The 16965-nt window shown below is 36.5% G+C and overlaps 1 protein-coding gene across 1 annotated transcript in view; it reads right to left on the bottom strand.

Annotated features, from left to right (window-relative positions):
* Window positions 1-16965, bottom strand: part of ITFG1 (integrin alpha FG-GAP repeat containing 1) — a 143757-nt gene that overhangs the window by 76753 nt on the left and 50039 nt on the right. Inside the window, exons 3-4 of the mRNA XM_012002454.1 lie at window positions 15656-15806; window positions 14039-14147 (exon numbers count right to left, since the gene is read on the bottom strand). Of these exons, the coding sequence (XP_011857844.1) occupies window positions 14039-14147; window positions 15656-15806 (260 nt within the window). The remainder of the gene's footprint in view (window positions 1-14038; window positions 14148-15655; window positions 15807-16965) is intronic.

Genomic DNA, 16965 nt, shown 5'->3' with positions numbered 1-16965 from the left:
CAGCCACCTAGAAGCCAGGAGGCGAGGCTGCTCGGAGTGAATCTACCTTCCTAGCACTTTGATCTTTAACTTCCTAGCTTTTAAAACTGTGAGAAATAAATTTCTGTTGTTGAAGACACTCAGCCTGTGGTATTTTGTTATGGAAGCCTGAGCAGACTAACACATACATACTTCTTTTAAAAAATTTTTTTAGGCTGGGTGTGGTGGCTCACGCCTGTAATCCCAGCACTTTGGGAGGTCGAGGTGGATGAATCACCTAAGGTCAGGAGTTCAAGACCAGCCTTGCCAACATGGTGAAACCCTGTCTCTACTAAAAATACAAAAAAATTAGTAGGGCATGGTGGTGCGTGCCTGTAATCTCAGCTATGACGGTGGCTGACGCAGGAGAATCGCTTGAACCCAGGAGGTGGAGGTTGCAGTGAGCTGAGCTCGTGCCATTGCATTCCAGCCTGGACAACAAGAGCAAAATTCCGTCTCAAAAAAAAAAAAAATTATGTAGATGAAATCATACTACATATTATTGTGTAATTACCCCACATCTATTACTTCAACCACATAATTGCATGGTATTCCATTGTTTGTGTGTGTATTTACCCCTTCTTTTTATTAGGATCTTTAGGTTCGTCCCCTCCTCATACCCCAATTTTTTTTCCTCCTAAAAACACCATTGGCAAGATCAGCTTTATGGACCTGGTACATTTATACATAGATCTTTGGCACATCTCTGACAATTTCCTTGGGATAAATGCATAAAACATAATTTCTGGGTTCAATCTTAAAGCTTTTGATGTACACAATGAAACTATTCTCCAGAAAAGACTATCAAACATCTAAAAAGACCATTTATTGATCTTCTGCTAAGTGCCAAGCTGTGAACACATGAATTTTCTTTTACAAATGCTCTTCCTTAATCTTCATATCAAGACTGTGAAATAATTCTAATTGTCCCTTGCCTCCCGCCTCCTCTTTTTTTTGAAGAGGAAACTGAAGAACTGAAGCGTCGGCTCATATTCACGGTCACAAGGTGAATGGAACTCTTTTGCAAGACTATGTGGCCACTGCTTTCAACAAGCAATAAGAAACTAACTCATTTAAAGAACACATTATCCTACTACGATAGAAGATGAGAAATCGATGAATCATTGCGTTATTTTCTGTATAAGATAAAATGTCTGTGTCTTGGTTAGCATAGAGTATTACATAATCTATGCTATCACATAATCACATTAGTATTAACCACATAATGCTAATTCAAAAATCATGTAATAGTTTCTTTCATTTTGTATATAATAAGCTAAAAACTCGGTTCTTGCATCTGTTTTTGTTTTTTCACAAGACCTCCTGTCAAATTTGAAGTTTCACATTATAACATTAGGATCACATGATAAGACTTAAATATAACGTTAACTTTGCCACATCTTTTCTCCACTAAGAAATTTTATACAATAAAATCAAACTAGGTATTAAACATGAAAAAAATATGATACATATTTGCCATAGATATGTGTTATAAAAAGGGGTATCTACATAATACAAATAGAGTATGCATTTCCTTGTTTTTTGCAACCACAGATTCAAGGAGAAACAATACTAACCCTTGATTAATTATCATGCTGGTTCATAATATTGCTTAATTAGGAATTCTGAACTCTCAACATAGTATTATAAAGGTTATTCTGTGTCCACTCAGAAATTATTTTACCTACAGAATGACTTGTCCTTTTCCCAGTGATATCTATATGACTATGCAGCAGGTGAGGCTGACTCAGACTGTGTGGCTTCTGGGCTCTACTAGCTACATATGTTTGATGTAAGGTAGGAAAATATGTCTTTAGCTATATTCAGTAATGATACTGCTTTTGTTAAGGAGTGCTACAGAAGTAAGGATGAAATTTTACTTTTAGCTTTGGCTTTACCACTCAAATCCTCTGTGACCCACCCTTTAGTTTTCTTTTCTTTCTTTTTTGAGACAGAGTCTCACTCTGTTGTCCAGGCTGAAAGGCAGTGGTACCATCTTGGTGCACTGCAACCTCTGCCTCCTGGTTTCAAGTGATTTTCGTGCCTCAGCCTCCCACAAGTAGCTGGGATTACAGGCACCTGCCACCACACCTGGCTAATTTTTGTATTTTTAGTAGTCATGGGGTTTCACCATGTTGGCCAGGCTGGTATCGAACTTGGGGCCTCAAGTGATTCGCCTGCCTTGACCTCCCAAACTGCTGGGATTCCAGGTGTGACCCACCATGCCTGGCCTAGTTTTCTTATAAGAAAAAAAGAGGACACCTACTGTCATACTTATTATCTTCTTCGCCTCCTGAGTTAATGAAATTTGAAAATGTCTGAAAAACATTAGGTTTCTTGAAATTTACAGACCATGTAAAGAAAATTTTTATTCTTATTTTTTCCCCTCTTATTGCTCAGCATATTAAAGGGACAGGAATATGGTTTCAATCACAGTTTATTACAATTAGATATAAATTCTTCATAAAAGGCAGAACTGAATTAAATATTGCTGGAAAACACAACAGAGTATAAGTTTTATATGTATGTTAGTAGTTCATCCTCTGTTATTAATAATCTGCTACTAACAGAAACTAAGTCTTTAGGTCATGAGTGTCGATAAGGGTAAACGTCAAGGCAACTATCTGACACTAACGTTGGCTCAAAGTCATAAGCACCACTCCTTTCAAGCTTCCTATTCATTCAGCACAGAAAATCTTATCAAGTAGGGCCACGTCTTGCTGTATTAGCTAATGAAAGATGTGATCACGGACAAATCACTTCACCTCTCTCTCTTTTATGGTTTTACAAAAACATTTAAAGTAAGAGAGTTGGATGAAATAATTTATAAGGTTTATAAAAACCTCTAAACTGGAGTTTTTATACACCTTATAAATTATTTCATAATTATTTGATTCAAAACTGGGATCTACATTGTTATCTGGTAGTTTCAGGTACTTAATACCCTAGCTCAGAGGGAAGTAGCCTGGGTTTAAAGGGCTCTTTGTGTAAGTTTGCTCACATGTAACAAAATTATCTAGAGAACAGAGAGCCTTCAACAGTCTGGGTCTGAATGAATGAGGCTGGATCATGGAGGATGCATCCTCTCAATCTCAGAAATGCAGAGCAGAACCAGAAATGGAACTTGCTATTATGTAAGCTAATTTTCTACATTCTCTTTGTCCTTATAGCATATGTAACATTACATACATACTCACATATTTTCATCTAAATCTTATATATATGATATGATTATAGGAAGCAATCGTGTAAAGCAGAAGGCACATGATAAACAATAAACGTTAGCTATTATTGTTTTGTTTTTAAAACAAACTATAGAGTCTATCATTTTGGATTTCAGGATTTAGAGGCATCAGCTGTCATTGCTGCAGCTTCTTTGGTGTGCCTGAAACTTCAGGAACCAGCAGAAGCAGGCGGAGAATGCTTAGTGCTCATGGTGGTTATATCTACTAAGTGGCAAAGAGCATAGCTTTTCTAAAATACTTTTCCAGACTTTCCAAATGTTTTACAATAGGCTCTCTTATTTTTGTAATCAGAAAACAAAACTAAATAATACTAAACCAAAACCTTACCAATAAAAAAAGAAATAATGTGTTAAAGTTCTCTTGCATAATCAAAAAAGTAAAAGGATAGACTGATGATGTTTCTACAAATGTCACCCTGAAATTATAATTTAAAAACTCCATAATGTCAAGCTTATGAACAAGTAAAAATTATTTAAAGTAGTCTATTAAATGAGTGCAAATATATAATTTCCCCAGCGATATCAGAATAAAAATTTCATCATCTGTGCTTCAGTTAGGTTAACATAAAAAAAAAAAAAAAAAAAAAGCACTATTAAATGCTCCAAGGCTAAATTTACTGTGATTACAGCAAAAGCCCATTTTTTAAAAGTGGGACAGTTATATTACTGGTATAAAAATATAGGTTTATGGGTGAAGTAAAATTTATTTTTTTAAGTATAGTAACTGGGAAGGTATGCTAAAATATATAAAGGGCCCATTATGGAAAAGGGAAATTTAACAGGACAGACAGACACCTGTATGCAATTCCAGCCTTCTACTATTTGTGTTCTTTGCCCCTGTGAGCTTTGTGAAGGCAAGAACTGTTTTTGTTTGATTTTTAAGTGTCTCTCTGTGTTGCTTAGTTCAAGTGTTACTGAATGTTTTTTAACTAGCTAATTTTGGCTAACTCTAGAAGTTTAAGAATTTTTAACCATTTCATAAGCTTTTGTAATTATATATTATTTGTAATCATATTACAGGCTGGGTGCAGTGGCTCATGCCTGTAATCCCACCACTTTGGGAGGCCAAAGTGGGCGGATCACTTGAAGTCAGGAGTTTGAGACCAGCCTAGCCAACATAGTAAAACCCCATTTCTACTAAAAATACAACAATTAGCTGAGCATGGTGGTGTATTCCTGTAATCCCAGCTACTCAGGAGGCTGAGGCAGGAGAACTGCTTGGACCCAGGAGGCGGAGGTTGCAGTGAGCCGAGATCATGCCACTGCATTCTAGCCTGGGTGACAAAGCAAGACTGTGTCTCAAAAAACAAAAAAAAATTACAAAAATTGTACACAGGATTATTATAAATACCCTTTTAAATGAGCTGTTCCAAAAAGTAGTTTCTAATACTTCTAGGGGCTTTTAAAACCAAATTCGTTTTTAAAGATTAAAAAAATATGAAAACAGCCTATTCACAATTAAATAAAAAGCAGTAATTAAAATACTTGATGAGCGATGTGAAATACTGGTTATTAGGAGATTTAACTTGTAGTTTAAAACATGGACAATAGGATGTGCAATTCACAAGTTTCTTTTAACATGATAACGCTTAGGATTTTATCATTTCATGTTAAACCATACTGTATGTTATAGTCCATGTATTTTAAAATATATTTAAAGTATAAAAATTTGGCTTCTAGCATTGTGATTCAGTTTATATTAGCTATTTCACACAAATATCAAAACCAAAACCCAAATATGGCAATAACCGTGCATAAATACTGTAATGCTAAGCCAACGTGCAGGTTGGGAGAAGGATGAGTTAAATAGCCAAAGCTGTAAAGGTCAATACTGTATAATGGTTTTAGTTTTGTTTAAAGTAAAAAATTCCTGCCTGGATTCTGAGTGACTATTCATATTCCTTCTCTGAAAATGTCTTTAAGTTTGTTTCTTTAAGACACATGAACACAAAAACATCACCACCTCTCTAAAAATTACTCAAGCTTTGAGCACATGTGTAAAATCAAGTTCCTGCCTCCAGACATTCTTGTCATTTAGACAACATTATTTTAGATATTCTGTGGAAGATTTTTTGGTCTGTTGTTGATTACCTTTCATTCATTATTTTATTAAATTGTAAAATCATATGCTCTTTGTACAAAAAATACAGAAACATATAATGTGCTTTGAAGTAATTCTAATCTTGTTCTTTATGTGTACAAACATATTAAGTATCAAATATGGTAGTTATATAATTTATACCTATATAAATATATATACATATATTTCATACACATATAAATTTGTTAAAATTTTTGCTAAAGTCAGGAGCAGTTTGACCTTTAAGCACATACCGAATAAAAAAATGATAAGTATGTGACATGATGGATATGTTAATTTGCCTGATTTAATAATATCATAAGGTATATATATACTAAAATATCACACTGCATCCCTTAAATTAAAAAAATGTTAAAAAAGGAATTAAAAACAGAAAATGTTTTGGTTCCAGGTCAGTAGTAGTAGACAATTTCAGAAACAAATTATTTACCTTCCTTAATTCCCTAAATGTCACTGCAATGTTCAAAAATAATAAATGACAGATATCTTAATACATTCTTAAAGGATACTGAATAGGTAAGATTGAGAAAGAGCTAATTAGTGTTGAGCAGGTCAGAGAGCTACTGGGGCAACAGGGGTGGACCCCCCCAGCAGCCCACTGGGAAACCTTTCAGCTCAGAGCTGCGGCAGCCGAGAGGACAAGCATGCCAGGGCTGAACGGAGGGTCTCTGGAAAGCAGGCCCGAGGCTTGTGACAGGAAAAGCTGCATTTGTTACTTGCTAGTTCTTGCTAGCAAAGTAAAGTGGGGGATTTGCTGGTGCTTCTAGTCAGTGCCCTATATAACTTCAGTGTTGCCCAAAATACAAACTTTTTAGCATACAGGATGAAACAACACAAAAAGGCTCAGCAAAGCAGTGAGTTCCTCCCTGTAACATCCTCTCATTATTTCCCACTGGAAAGCACAAATGTGTTCAGACTCAGAGAGCCTGTCGACGCCCTCAGTTGAGGCCACAGGAGTAAGTCAGGGCTCTTGGGTCTCTTGCTAGTGACTTTCACAAAGAAGGCAGTTGGAGTTCAACTCTAAGGCATCACTTCAACTCTCCTGTCTGAGAGCCCCCAAGCCACCACTTTGCTCAAATATAGCTTCCACCCCAGGTGGGCTCCCAGCTTGTGAGCCCCAAAGGGGAAAGGAAAAAGGAAGCAGTGGCAATTGTCTGATGGACAGAAGTGTATAATGACCCACCCCATCCGTACTACCCACCAACACTGATTCTTTTAAGAAATGTAAGCAGAGAAAAATCCTCATGCACAAGAAGAAAAGCAACAGCTTAAGAGAAGGAAGACTAACAGGAACAACCATATAAATGGCCCCCACCTAAACAGAACATGCACAGGAAGAGGAGGGAATTTCAAAGATGACCGTATTACAGTAGCCCCCACTTATCCAAGGGGACATGTTCCAAGAGCACTAGTGGGTGCCTAAAACCGTGCAGAGCACTGAATCCTAAATATGCTGTTTTTTCCCCTATATATACATACCTATGATAAAGTTTAATTTACAAATTGGGCATAGTAAGAGACTAACAACAATAAACTAGTAATAGAACAATTATAGCAATAAACTATAATAAAAGTTATGAATGTGGCTTTTCACTCTGAAAATATTTTCTTACACTGTACTCACATCTTTTCAGAATACAGTTGACTATGGGTAACTAAAACCACAGAAAGTGAAACTGTGGATAAGTGGGGACTACGCCATATGCAAGAAGATAATAGAGCAATGTTTATAAAATTCTACAATAGCAAACTTAGTGTTAACAGTAAGAGCAAGAGAAAGATATTCTAAGACATACCAGTACTCAGAAAATATATTAACCTAAGTACAACCTTTCTGAAAATAACTTGAGAAAATACTTCACCAGAAGAAACAGGAGCTGGAATGAAGAAAGGGGAAAATGTGGTATATAAGAAAAAAGGTGGCAATAAAGCTGGTAAAATTTGTTTAATTACTGATAATATGGTTGTGAATTATTAAGAAAGGATTTATAAAATAGAAGGCACAAAAAGTAAAACAAAACTAATCATCCAGAAATTAAACTTCCATATTATTTCAACAAAACCCGGAGGCAGGCAAGGGGAATAAAAGCTTTCCCATTACATATCTGCTTTTGGTGAAAAAAGAAAAAAGAAAGCTTTCCCAAAGGAAAGGTCTCGTCTTGTTTGGTAAGCAAAGGTGAAGATACTGATACAATTTTAAAAGTGCTAGGGGAAACAGGGTTCATCCAGGTTTGTTAGAAACGAGTTAAGTTCTAGACTAGAATGAAGATTCAGAACCTCCAAGTGTATCTGACAGGAATAACAATAAAAGATGAGAGCCGGTAACTAGTCTTGATTCAGGGGAGAGGGGATCCCACAATTCTGTAATACGCAAGGTCCCCGTCTTCATGCAAGTGCCGTGGATCTGCTGTGCTGTGTGTAAGAGAGGCAGAAGGGCAGTTTACATTGCCGTGGCCACATATAAAAGCTTAAGTATCCTCAATTTCCTTAACTGAAAAACAGTGGCATTTAGTATAGGCTGGTTTGAAATTAGAGTAACAGAATAATTTAAGAGCAAAATATGCTGTGGACATTGCCGATGGCTGTGAAGGGTAATTACGTACTAGTAACTGACTTAAAGGCAAACAACTGATAATCAAAGGAAAGAGTGGAAGAGCATCTCAAAACAACTAGAAGGTTATTTTTCTTCCAAATGATTGCTTTAAATTGGGATCTCATTTCCTGTGACCTTTCTGTAAATTACATTATTAATATTTATGTTAATATCTTTAATGCAAAGTTATCCTGTTTTCTAAAACTAAAACCTCCTGCACCAAATTGGCTATCCATGGGTCTCAGCTTGGAGATGTGTGGAGAATCCTCTTCTCAGGATAATGTTACTGAGACTGCAGGGTGACTTGTCCTGATTTAGGCTAGGAAGCTGAAGGCCAGGGATTCTTAAACTCTCCAGATTAGAGATTCTCAAGACTCTCTTAGGTTTTTTGTTTTAACTTTTTACCATGGAACATCTCAAACAAAAGTACAAACATATATAAAACTATAATAGCAGAATGAACTTCACACACATTTCTCACACTTTCAAAAACTGTCAACAACACATGGCCAACCTTGTTCCATCTATACCCAGCTTCCACATCCCTGGATTACTTTAAAGAAGGGCTCAGACATGTCATTTCGCTGTCAGGTAGTTTGCTGTCTCACTATTTAATGATGTAAAGAAGGTTACGTTTTCCTGAGCAGGACCATGATTTGTTCTGAGTATTTTGTTACTATGATTATAAGTTAGGGCAGTGGTCCCCAACCTTTCTGGCACCAGGGATGGGTTCTGTAGAAGAAAGACAATTTTTTCATGGATGGGGGTCAGATGGGAGATGGTTTCAGGATTGTTCCACCTCAGATCATCAGGCATTAGTTAGATTCTCATAAGGAGTACACAACCTAGATCCCTCACAAGTGCAGTTCACAATAGGGGTCGCGCTCCTATGAGAATCTAATGCTGCTGCTGATCTGACAGGAGACAGAGCTCAGGCAGTAATGCCAGTGATGGGATGCAGCTGTAAATACAGGGGAAGCTTTGCTCACCCTCCGGCCATTTACCTCCTGTTGTGCGGCCTGGTTCCTAATAGGCCTCAGACTGGTTTGGGGACCCCTACGTTAGGGTCCACTTTAACAATAAAAACTAGAGTAATTTTATTGGAACAATTTTTTAAAAATTCAACAGATATCTATAAAGGGCCTACTATATACCAGACATGAGTATCAATGGACAGAACTAACTAAATATGCACATTTTGACTTGAATTTTCTAACAACTAAACTGATTCATAAAAGAAGTCTGTGTTGCATTATGAGGCGGTGAGGTCTCCTTTAGAACAAAGCATTCAAGCAGAAGATGACTAAGATGTTGCATTAGGTTAGACTTGGGCAAGATGCCTTTTGAGATTTTCCCCATCTCTAAGATCTTGTTTTTGTAATTAAAAAAAACGTAAATGAATAAATGCCAAGGAAGAACTTGGGACCCTAAATTATATGCATACATTTTTCCACATGGATAATTTCTAAATGATCAATATAAAAAAAGTCAGACCTTCTTTTGCTTCACCCTGAGAACTGCCTACTCTCTTTAGCATATTATTATTACAACTGGGAACTGGAATATCTTATCAATGTTACAAAAATCCTATGCTCTGATTCCCATCCATTCTACCTGGCTGGGGACCTCTGTGCGAGGAAGAACTTGCAGACTTGAGCATGGAAAGCAGTGGAGTCACAGGCCCTCATGCTAGTCAGCAAAACTGTCACAAGTATAGACAGGTCAATCACATTCTATTGTAAGAGTATAAAACAGAACTTTTAGTATAAAAGTAGTTTCAAGGCTTGAATAAAAGAACTTGCTGAGCACAGGGAGAACTTGATTTAACAATATACAGATTAATACCTCTTGCACTTAAAATTTTCCTTAGTACTTAATGCCTAACATCTGTTCTAGAAAGAATTAATCTTAAATCTTTCCAGGTATGCACATGCACATACCACATTCAGATGAACTAAGTAGTAAATATATGTTATTTTTGTTGTTGTTGTTTTGTTTTTAAGCTTCAGACTTGAGCAAATAGTTCCTCTAAAGTACACTGGCTCCAGCCTGGCCATCACGGCAAAATCTCATCTCTACTAAAAATACAAAAAATTAGCAAGACATGTCTGTAATCCCAGCTACTGGGGAAGCTGAGGCATGAGAATCTCTTCAACCTGGGAGGCGGAGGGTGCAGTGAGCCCAGATTGCGCCACTGCACTCCAGCCTGGGCAACAGAGCGAGACTCTGTCTCAAAAAAGTTTACTGAAGTACACTGGCAAAATTCAAATGAAAGAAGGAAAAATCCCACAGTTATCTCATTAAACAGAAAGAAAATATTTTGAAAGAGAATTATTAATTTAAATTTTATGCATATTTTTGAAGCAAATCACACTTATTCTAGGTTGGAGCAAAACGGCTAGTTTTACAGGATCCCATTAAAATAATGAGAGGAAAAACTCACTGTTACTCATCGCGTGTTACTCTTTCCGTGCATTTTTGGTGTAAGCCTGAAAAATTATGTACATTAGAGTTTCTAGTCACAGAGAATCTGCAAAAGATGGGTAGACTTGAGAAGTTAAACTAGGAAAGGCATTTCAATCTTTTCAAGAAATGAATGACTGACTAGTTGTGTCCCTAATAATCAGCAAACAGGTCAAGGTAGAAATCTGACTTTGAATTGGAGTTTCATCAGTTTTGATAGAATGCTTTTTAGAGACACAGATGAGTCAGAGGCATCAAGTGTCGCTTAGGTACTAGAAAACAAGGGAACATTGTTAATCAAGATAGGCAATCCATGACTCAAAATAGAGCTGGACATTTATTTGACATAAATTTCCTGAATGCCTTCTATGTACCAGACCCTGTGCTAGGCACCCAGCAATCAAAGACAAATAAGACAGATGATGCTCTTAAGTTACTTAGATCATTACAGTATACTAGGAGTAAGAGAGATGCTAATGTGAATGACACAAATAAATAAGCCTAGATTTCAGAGTGCTTGCCAAGTATTCTGAAATGGATGGAGGAAGGAGAGATTAAATGTGATATTAAAATAAATGAAGACTAAAAGTGTGCTGCTTTTCACCAAAAAGGATGATGCTCATGAGCAAAGGTAAAATAAGTGATTTTAGCTTTTTTTTTTTTTTTTTTTGAGACGGAGTCTCGCTCTGTCGCCCAGGCTGGAGTGCAGTTGCACCATCTTGGCTCACTGCAAGTTCCGCCTTCCGGGTTCACACCATTCTCCTGCCTCAGCCTCCCGAGTGGCTGGGACTACAGGAGCCTGCCACCATGCCCAGCTAATTTTGTATTTTTTTTTTCAGTAGAGATGGGGTTTCACCACATTAGCCAGGATGGTCTCGATCTCCTGACCTCGTGATCTGCCCACCTCAGCCTCCCAAAGTGCTGGGATTACAGGTGTGAGCCACGGTGCCTGGTCCTTTTTTTTTTTTTTTTTTGTTTTGAGACAGAGCCTTGTTCTATATCCCAGGCTGGAGTGCAGTGGTGCGATCTTGGCTTACTGCAACCTCCGCCTCCAAGGCTATAGCCTCAGATTCCTGAGTAGCTAGGACTACAGTCACGTGTCACCACGCCCAACTAAATTTCGTATTTTTTGTAGAGACAGTGATTTCACCATGTTGGCTGGTCTGGTCTTCAACTCCTGACTTCAAGTGATCCGCCTGCCTCAGCCTCCCAAAGTGCTGGGAGGACTGATTTTTTTTTGAGATGTTTTCATCCTAGAAATTATGTGACTTCTGTTTGGTTCCCCTGGGAACCAAAATCTGCCTCAGTCAAATGACTGTATTGGATTTAGTAGTTTATCCCTAAGGAATCAAATTCCAAACTCTTACTCCAATATCTCTTTGTTTCAACTAACCAAACTGGGTTATTCTAATTACATACACAATTAGTGTTAGCAAAAGTTTCAAGAATTTCTTGCCTTCTTATCTAGAGGTGTCCAGTTGAAGAAGGACAGAGATAAGAAAATGTACTTCAAACTCCAAAATTAACAGCATACCAAATAAACAGCATATTTAATTTTTTTAGCTTTAAAATAGCCAAATAAAACTTTCTTGAAAATGGCAAAAGAGAGGAAATTGATAATAAAAAGTATAGAAATGATTAGACTCATGTGTCAGTATTTTGTGGCTGCAGTAATAATGAAGATGGGTGAAACTCTTAGTTCAATTAAGACTGAATCTGCTGTTAAGAAAGGAAGGATGCATGTTATATCAGTTTCATCTCTCAAAATAAATCTCAACACTAATACATTATTCTGTTGCTTTTCTGTGTTCAGCTATTTATGCTTATTTCAAAACTGTAATAAATATTTCTACAAAGTACATGTGCCATTTTTTTGACAAACAAATCAATATGGCTCTCTTGCATCACAATAGTAATGCAAAAACAGTCACCTCTCAAACACCAGTTCAGCACAGAACTCTCAGCAAACTAGGAATAGGGAGAATCTCTTTAATATGATACAATAGAGCATCTACCAAAAAACTCTATAGTTAATATAACACTTAATGGTGAAAGACAAAATGTTTTCCCCTTAAGACTGGAAACAAAACAAGTATATCCACTCTCACCACTTATTCTATATAGTAAATGAAAATTATAGCCAGCACAAGAAAAATAAAAGTCACAGGGATTAGAAAGAAAATTATCTCTCTTTGAAGAAGACAAAGTTGTCTATGTAGAAAATCCCAAGGAATCTTCAAAAAACCCTCCTAGAACCAGTTAGTGAGTTGAGCAAGGTCACTGTATACAAGATCAACACACAAAAATAAATTTCATTTCTATATACTAAAATATGTGGAAGCAAAACTTAAAAACACAATATCCTCTACAGTCATCTTAAAGAAAATAAAATCCTTAGGCATGCACTTAACAAAACATATACAGGGTCTTTATGACAAACATGGGCTTCAGGTGGAGGATACTACTAGCATGGGTGGGAATTGGTTACAATGAACAAATAAGTAACACAATGAGGAAAACTGAAGTCACATTTCTCACTGCTGGAAAAGATATCTACAAAAATAGACAAGATTAGAAGGAACCCTGAAGCGCTCCATTTGGATTAAAAATGAAATTATTGCAACGAATTAATGGTTATATAGTTAGCACATACAAATATAAATAGATGTAAACATAGTTACAAATGTGTACATTTGTGTGTGCATATGTGAATCCATACCGGTATTCTCCTAGCTGTGTCCACTGAGAGAATCTGGAAGAAATGACAACCCAGTAGCAACGAGCACACTGGGCAACCATTTCAGAATGTGGTTTTGAAATACTGTTCTCTACTAAAAGAGAGAAAGGTCTGATTTCTTGGAGAAATGTCTGATTCCAGGCTTGGGACAAGGAGGGTACAAGATGAACAGTAGAATGTCAATTGATGGAAATACAGAATCACTATTTGACAAATGTAGAAGGTTGATTCAGGCAGTTGTCAATGTACTCTAAGGGTGCTAGGCAAAAGTTTCATAAAGAAAATACTATTAATGTAATATCTGAATATTGCCCCCCAAAACACTAATGAATTACAAAGGGGAAAACAGTGAGTTTAGGGTAGAGAAACTTGGTGATCATCAACATGACCAGGTGAGCAAGGTTAAGGTCATGGTGGTAGGACAGGTCAACATCATGTGCTTCCTGACATGATGCACTGAGAAATGCACAGCATCAATTCTGCAACTCCTTGCAGCGGAATTTCTGCAAATAATTCATGACCTAAGTTGGGTAATGAGGAAACAGTGCTATCTCACAGAATGCAAAGCCTGGATTCTTTAAAACTGATAAGGACATGAAAAATAGGAAAAGAGTGAGGAACTGGTCCAGATTGAAGAAGTCTGAAAAGATGGGACAATTAAATGCAATAGATATTTCTGGACAGAATCCTGGGCCAGAAAGAAAAAATATTGTTGGGACAGCTGGTGAAATCTGAATGGGATCTATGTATATAGACAGTATGGTGTTGTACCGGTTGATCTGATCTAGAGGGTTGTACATCGGAGCATGTCCTTGATCTTTGGAATACGTGGAGACAGGGGAAGAGAAAGAGAACAAAATTAAATGTTAGTACTTTACTCACCAATAACTTTAACAAAATAAGCATCTGCTTCAAAGTTATTTTTTAGTGTATGGATGGCAAAATCATTCTTTGTATATCCTTTACTTAGCACTACAATGTCCAAGATTCCCTGGAGGGGGAAAAAAAAAGCAAAAATGGTAAGAACAAACTATTAGACCAACTAAAAAAAATGACCATTAAAATGCATGTCATATTGTTTATAAAGTAAATGTAGTCTTATTTATTCATCCTCATGTTTAAAATAAAATCGCTATTAAAATATGTAGTATATGCACACAAGTTTCAAAAGTAAAGTATAAAGAAAATAAAAAACATCTGTAATTTTAGTCTCTGGAGATAATTATTAGCATTTTGGTATGTTTCCTTCCAGTCAAATTTGCATGAAGTTTCAAAGGCCCATGATGTGGACTTGCCAGACCCTTTCCAACCATCAGGGGGAGTACCTTTTTAATCTCCCTTTGCCACCACAGCATTTTACCATTTGCTTTCAAAAACAAGGAGGCTTTGCCAATTTTGCCCAAGGGAAAAAATGTATGCTCATTTAAACTGATATTCCTCTGATTCTTTTCATGAAGTTGATCATTTATCATATTTTTAAACATGTCAGCAACTTGGGTTTTTGTAGTAAACTATGTTCTATTTTTGCAGAGTATTTTTGATGATATCAGTTTGTATAAGCCCTTTTAAATTATGAATATTAACTATTTGACTCTTTCATATAAAATTTATTTCCCAGATTTAAAACAATTTTAAATTGTATTCATTATGTTTTTGATGTACAGAAATTAAAAATGGATTTGTAGTCAATTCTCTTGCTTTGTCCCCTCGTGATATTTCTGTCAATTACTTTTATGGTTGGAATCTGCTAACGAAAAGTGAAATAACACAAGATCTGATTGCAGGAGAAACGGGAAAACAAGGACCTGAATAATTCATATAATTGAGAATAAGCCTCTTATAAAAAACAAAACAAAATAAAATCAAAAATGGGGTAAATGGGGACATAAATGTCCTATTGGGCATTTAACTTTTAAAAATAAATTATCTTACTAGGATACACTGTGATACATTAATTCTGGAATTTAACATTGCTTTTTTCAGAATTTATTATTTTTCAGAGTGGTAAACTGGCATTTCACTTTAGAAAGGGGAAAACCAGAACCTTGAAAGCCTTTCACAAGGTCACCTGGCAACCAAAGTCAGAGTCACAAGAATCTGTGGAAATAGACGCTGCTCTGGTTCACAAAGATAAAAGTCAGCACTAAACTCATTCTTCTGTGATTTTGTGCAGATTCAAGGGTCTGTTATCTGTTGGCTGTAATTTTTTCTACTGTTGAACATTCAGATTTCTCAGTCTTAGAGCATGATGCTTTAGTGGTTTAATCCAAATATGCACAAAATGAGATAAGAGAGTTTTTCATATTTGACTGTACTGATCAGCCAATGTTGTCAATAGATTTGTTTCATCTGCCATTTAACATTAAAAGGGGCTTTCCTTAATTAACTCATTTGCTTTTGTTATGTTGTCCACATTTTCTGGTCAAATGGAATGAAGCTTAAGTGTGACAAGGTGAATGGCATTTAAACTTCAAACACACAGTACAGGTCTGAACTCACATCTTCGTAAATGTCAAAGAAGGTGGCAACCATGGCATCCTTAATTTGATTTAGGTCTGTCAGCTCCCAGTAGACTTTGAACATTCGACGCGCCTCTTCACAGCTTGCATTATTACAAGGGACGTTCTCCAGTAAAAAGGCCTGCTGGTTGCTGTGCGCCAAAGGAAAGGCATTTTGTTAATATAAGCATCAACACTCTATAGCATCGGCTCTGTAGTATTTCCTAGATTCAAAGGAGATGGTAAATGGTACACATTGAAATTATATGAAAAAATCTCCACATTTTTTGTTTACAGTACTGTCATTAAAAAATTGTTGGCTATCCCTTTTCAACCTTTGGCAAAAATACTCTGATTTTGTAGGTGAATTGATTGCTGGCTTCTTTCCTTTTCTATGGAGTTTCCAAGTCTATCCCTTCTTCCTCATTTACTACTCTATAGTCATCGACCCTGAGTTCCTGGACACTGTCATTATCTGTTTAGATGTGTATTACTTTTCAATGAATATCTGCATTTTAACTAGAAAGTCTCATAAACTCAAAGCAATGAATCTATAACAACAGAATTTCAGCAGCTCTCATAGGCGGTAGGGCAGATATTGCCAAGCATCTCTCAGAAAAAGTAAGCATCACATGTTGCATAGCCATGAAGTCTTCCCTCTTGAATCCTACTCTAGAGGCATAGTATTTATGAGCTTAGATTCTGGAGCTAGATTACCTAGATTCAAATTCTGGCTCTGTTATTTGGCAGCTCTGTGGCCTTGAGTGAGTTATTTAACCTCTAAGACTCAGATCCTCATTTGTAAGCTGTGTACTAAGAGTACTTACAGCATAGGTTGTTAAGATGAAATGAAACACTGCAAGGAAAGTTACTTAGAACAACTCCTGGCATCCAGTTAGTACTCAATGAAAGTGTTTATATTATCTTCATTTTTACTATAGAGTGCAATACAATGCCATGTAAAAATATTTTCTTTAGATACAGAAGTAACTTTGTAAAGTGTGATTTTATGTAATAGCTCCTATTTATAGGTGTTTTCCCCAAATATGTATATTCTTTCACTTTTCTCTATGCATATAGAAAATAACAGATGATAGGGCTTAAATTTTATTATTGTTTAATTTTTTCTAATAATGATTATTTTTCATTTTATTTTTCTTGAGACAATCTCACTCTGTCACCCTGGCTGGAGTGCAGTGGTGCGATCTCGGCTCACTGCAACCTCTCTGCCTCCTGGGCTCAAGTGATCCTGCCACCTTAGCCTCCAGAGTAGTTGGACTACAGCTGCGTGCCATCATGCCCAGTTAATTT

This window comes from Mandrillus leucophaeus, unplaced genomic scaffold (genome assembly GCF_000951045.1).
Source record: "Mandrillus leucophaeus isolate KB7577 unplaced genomic scaffold, Mleu.le_1.0 Scaffold689, whole genome shotgun sequence".
Classification (NCBI taxonomy): domain Eukaryota; kingdom Metazoa; phylum Chordata; class Mammalia; order Primates; family Cercopithecidae; genus Mandrillus; species Mandrillus leucophaeus.
Note: the sequence above shows the minus strand (reverse complement) of the source record. Positions and strands in the feature narration are given on the sequence as shown.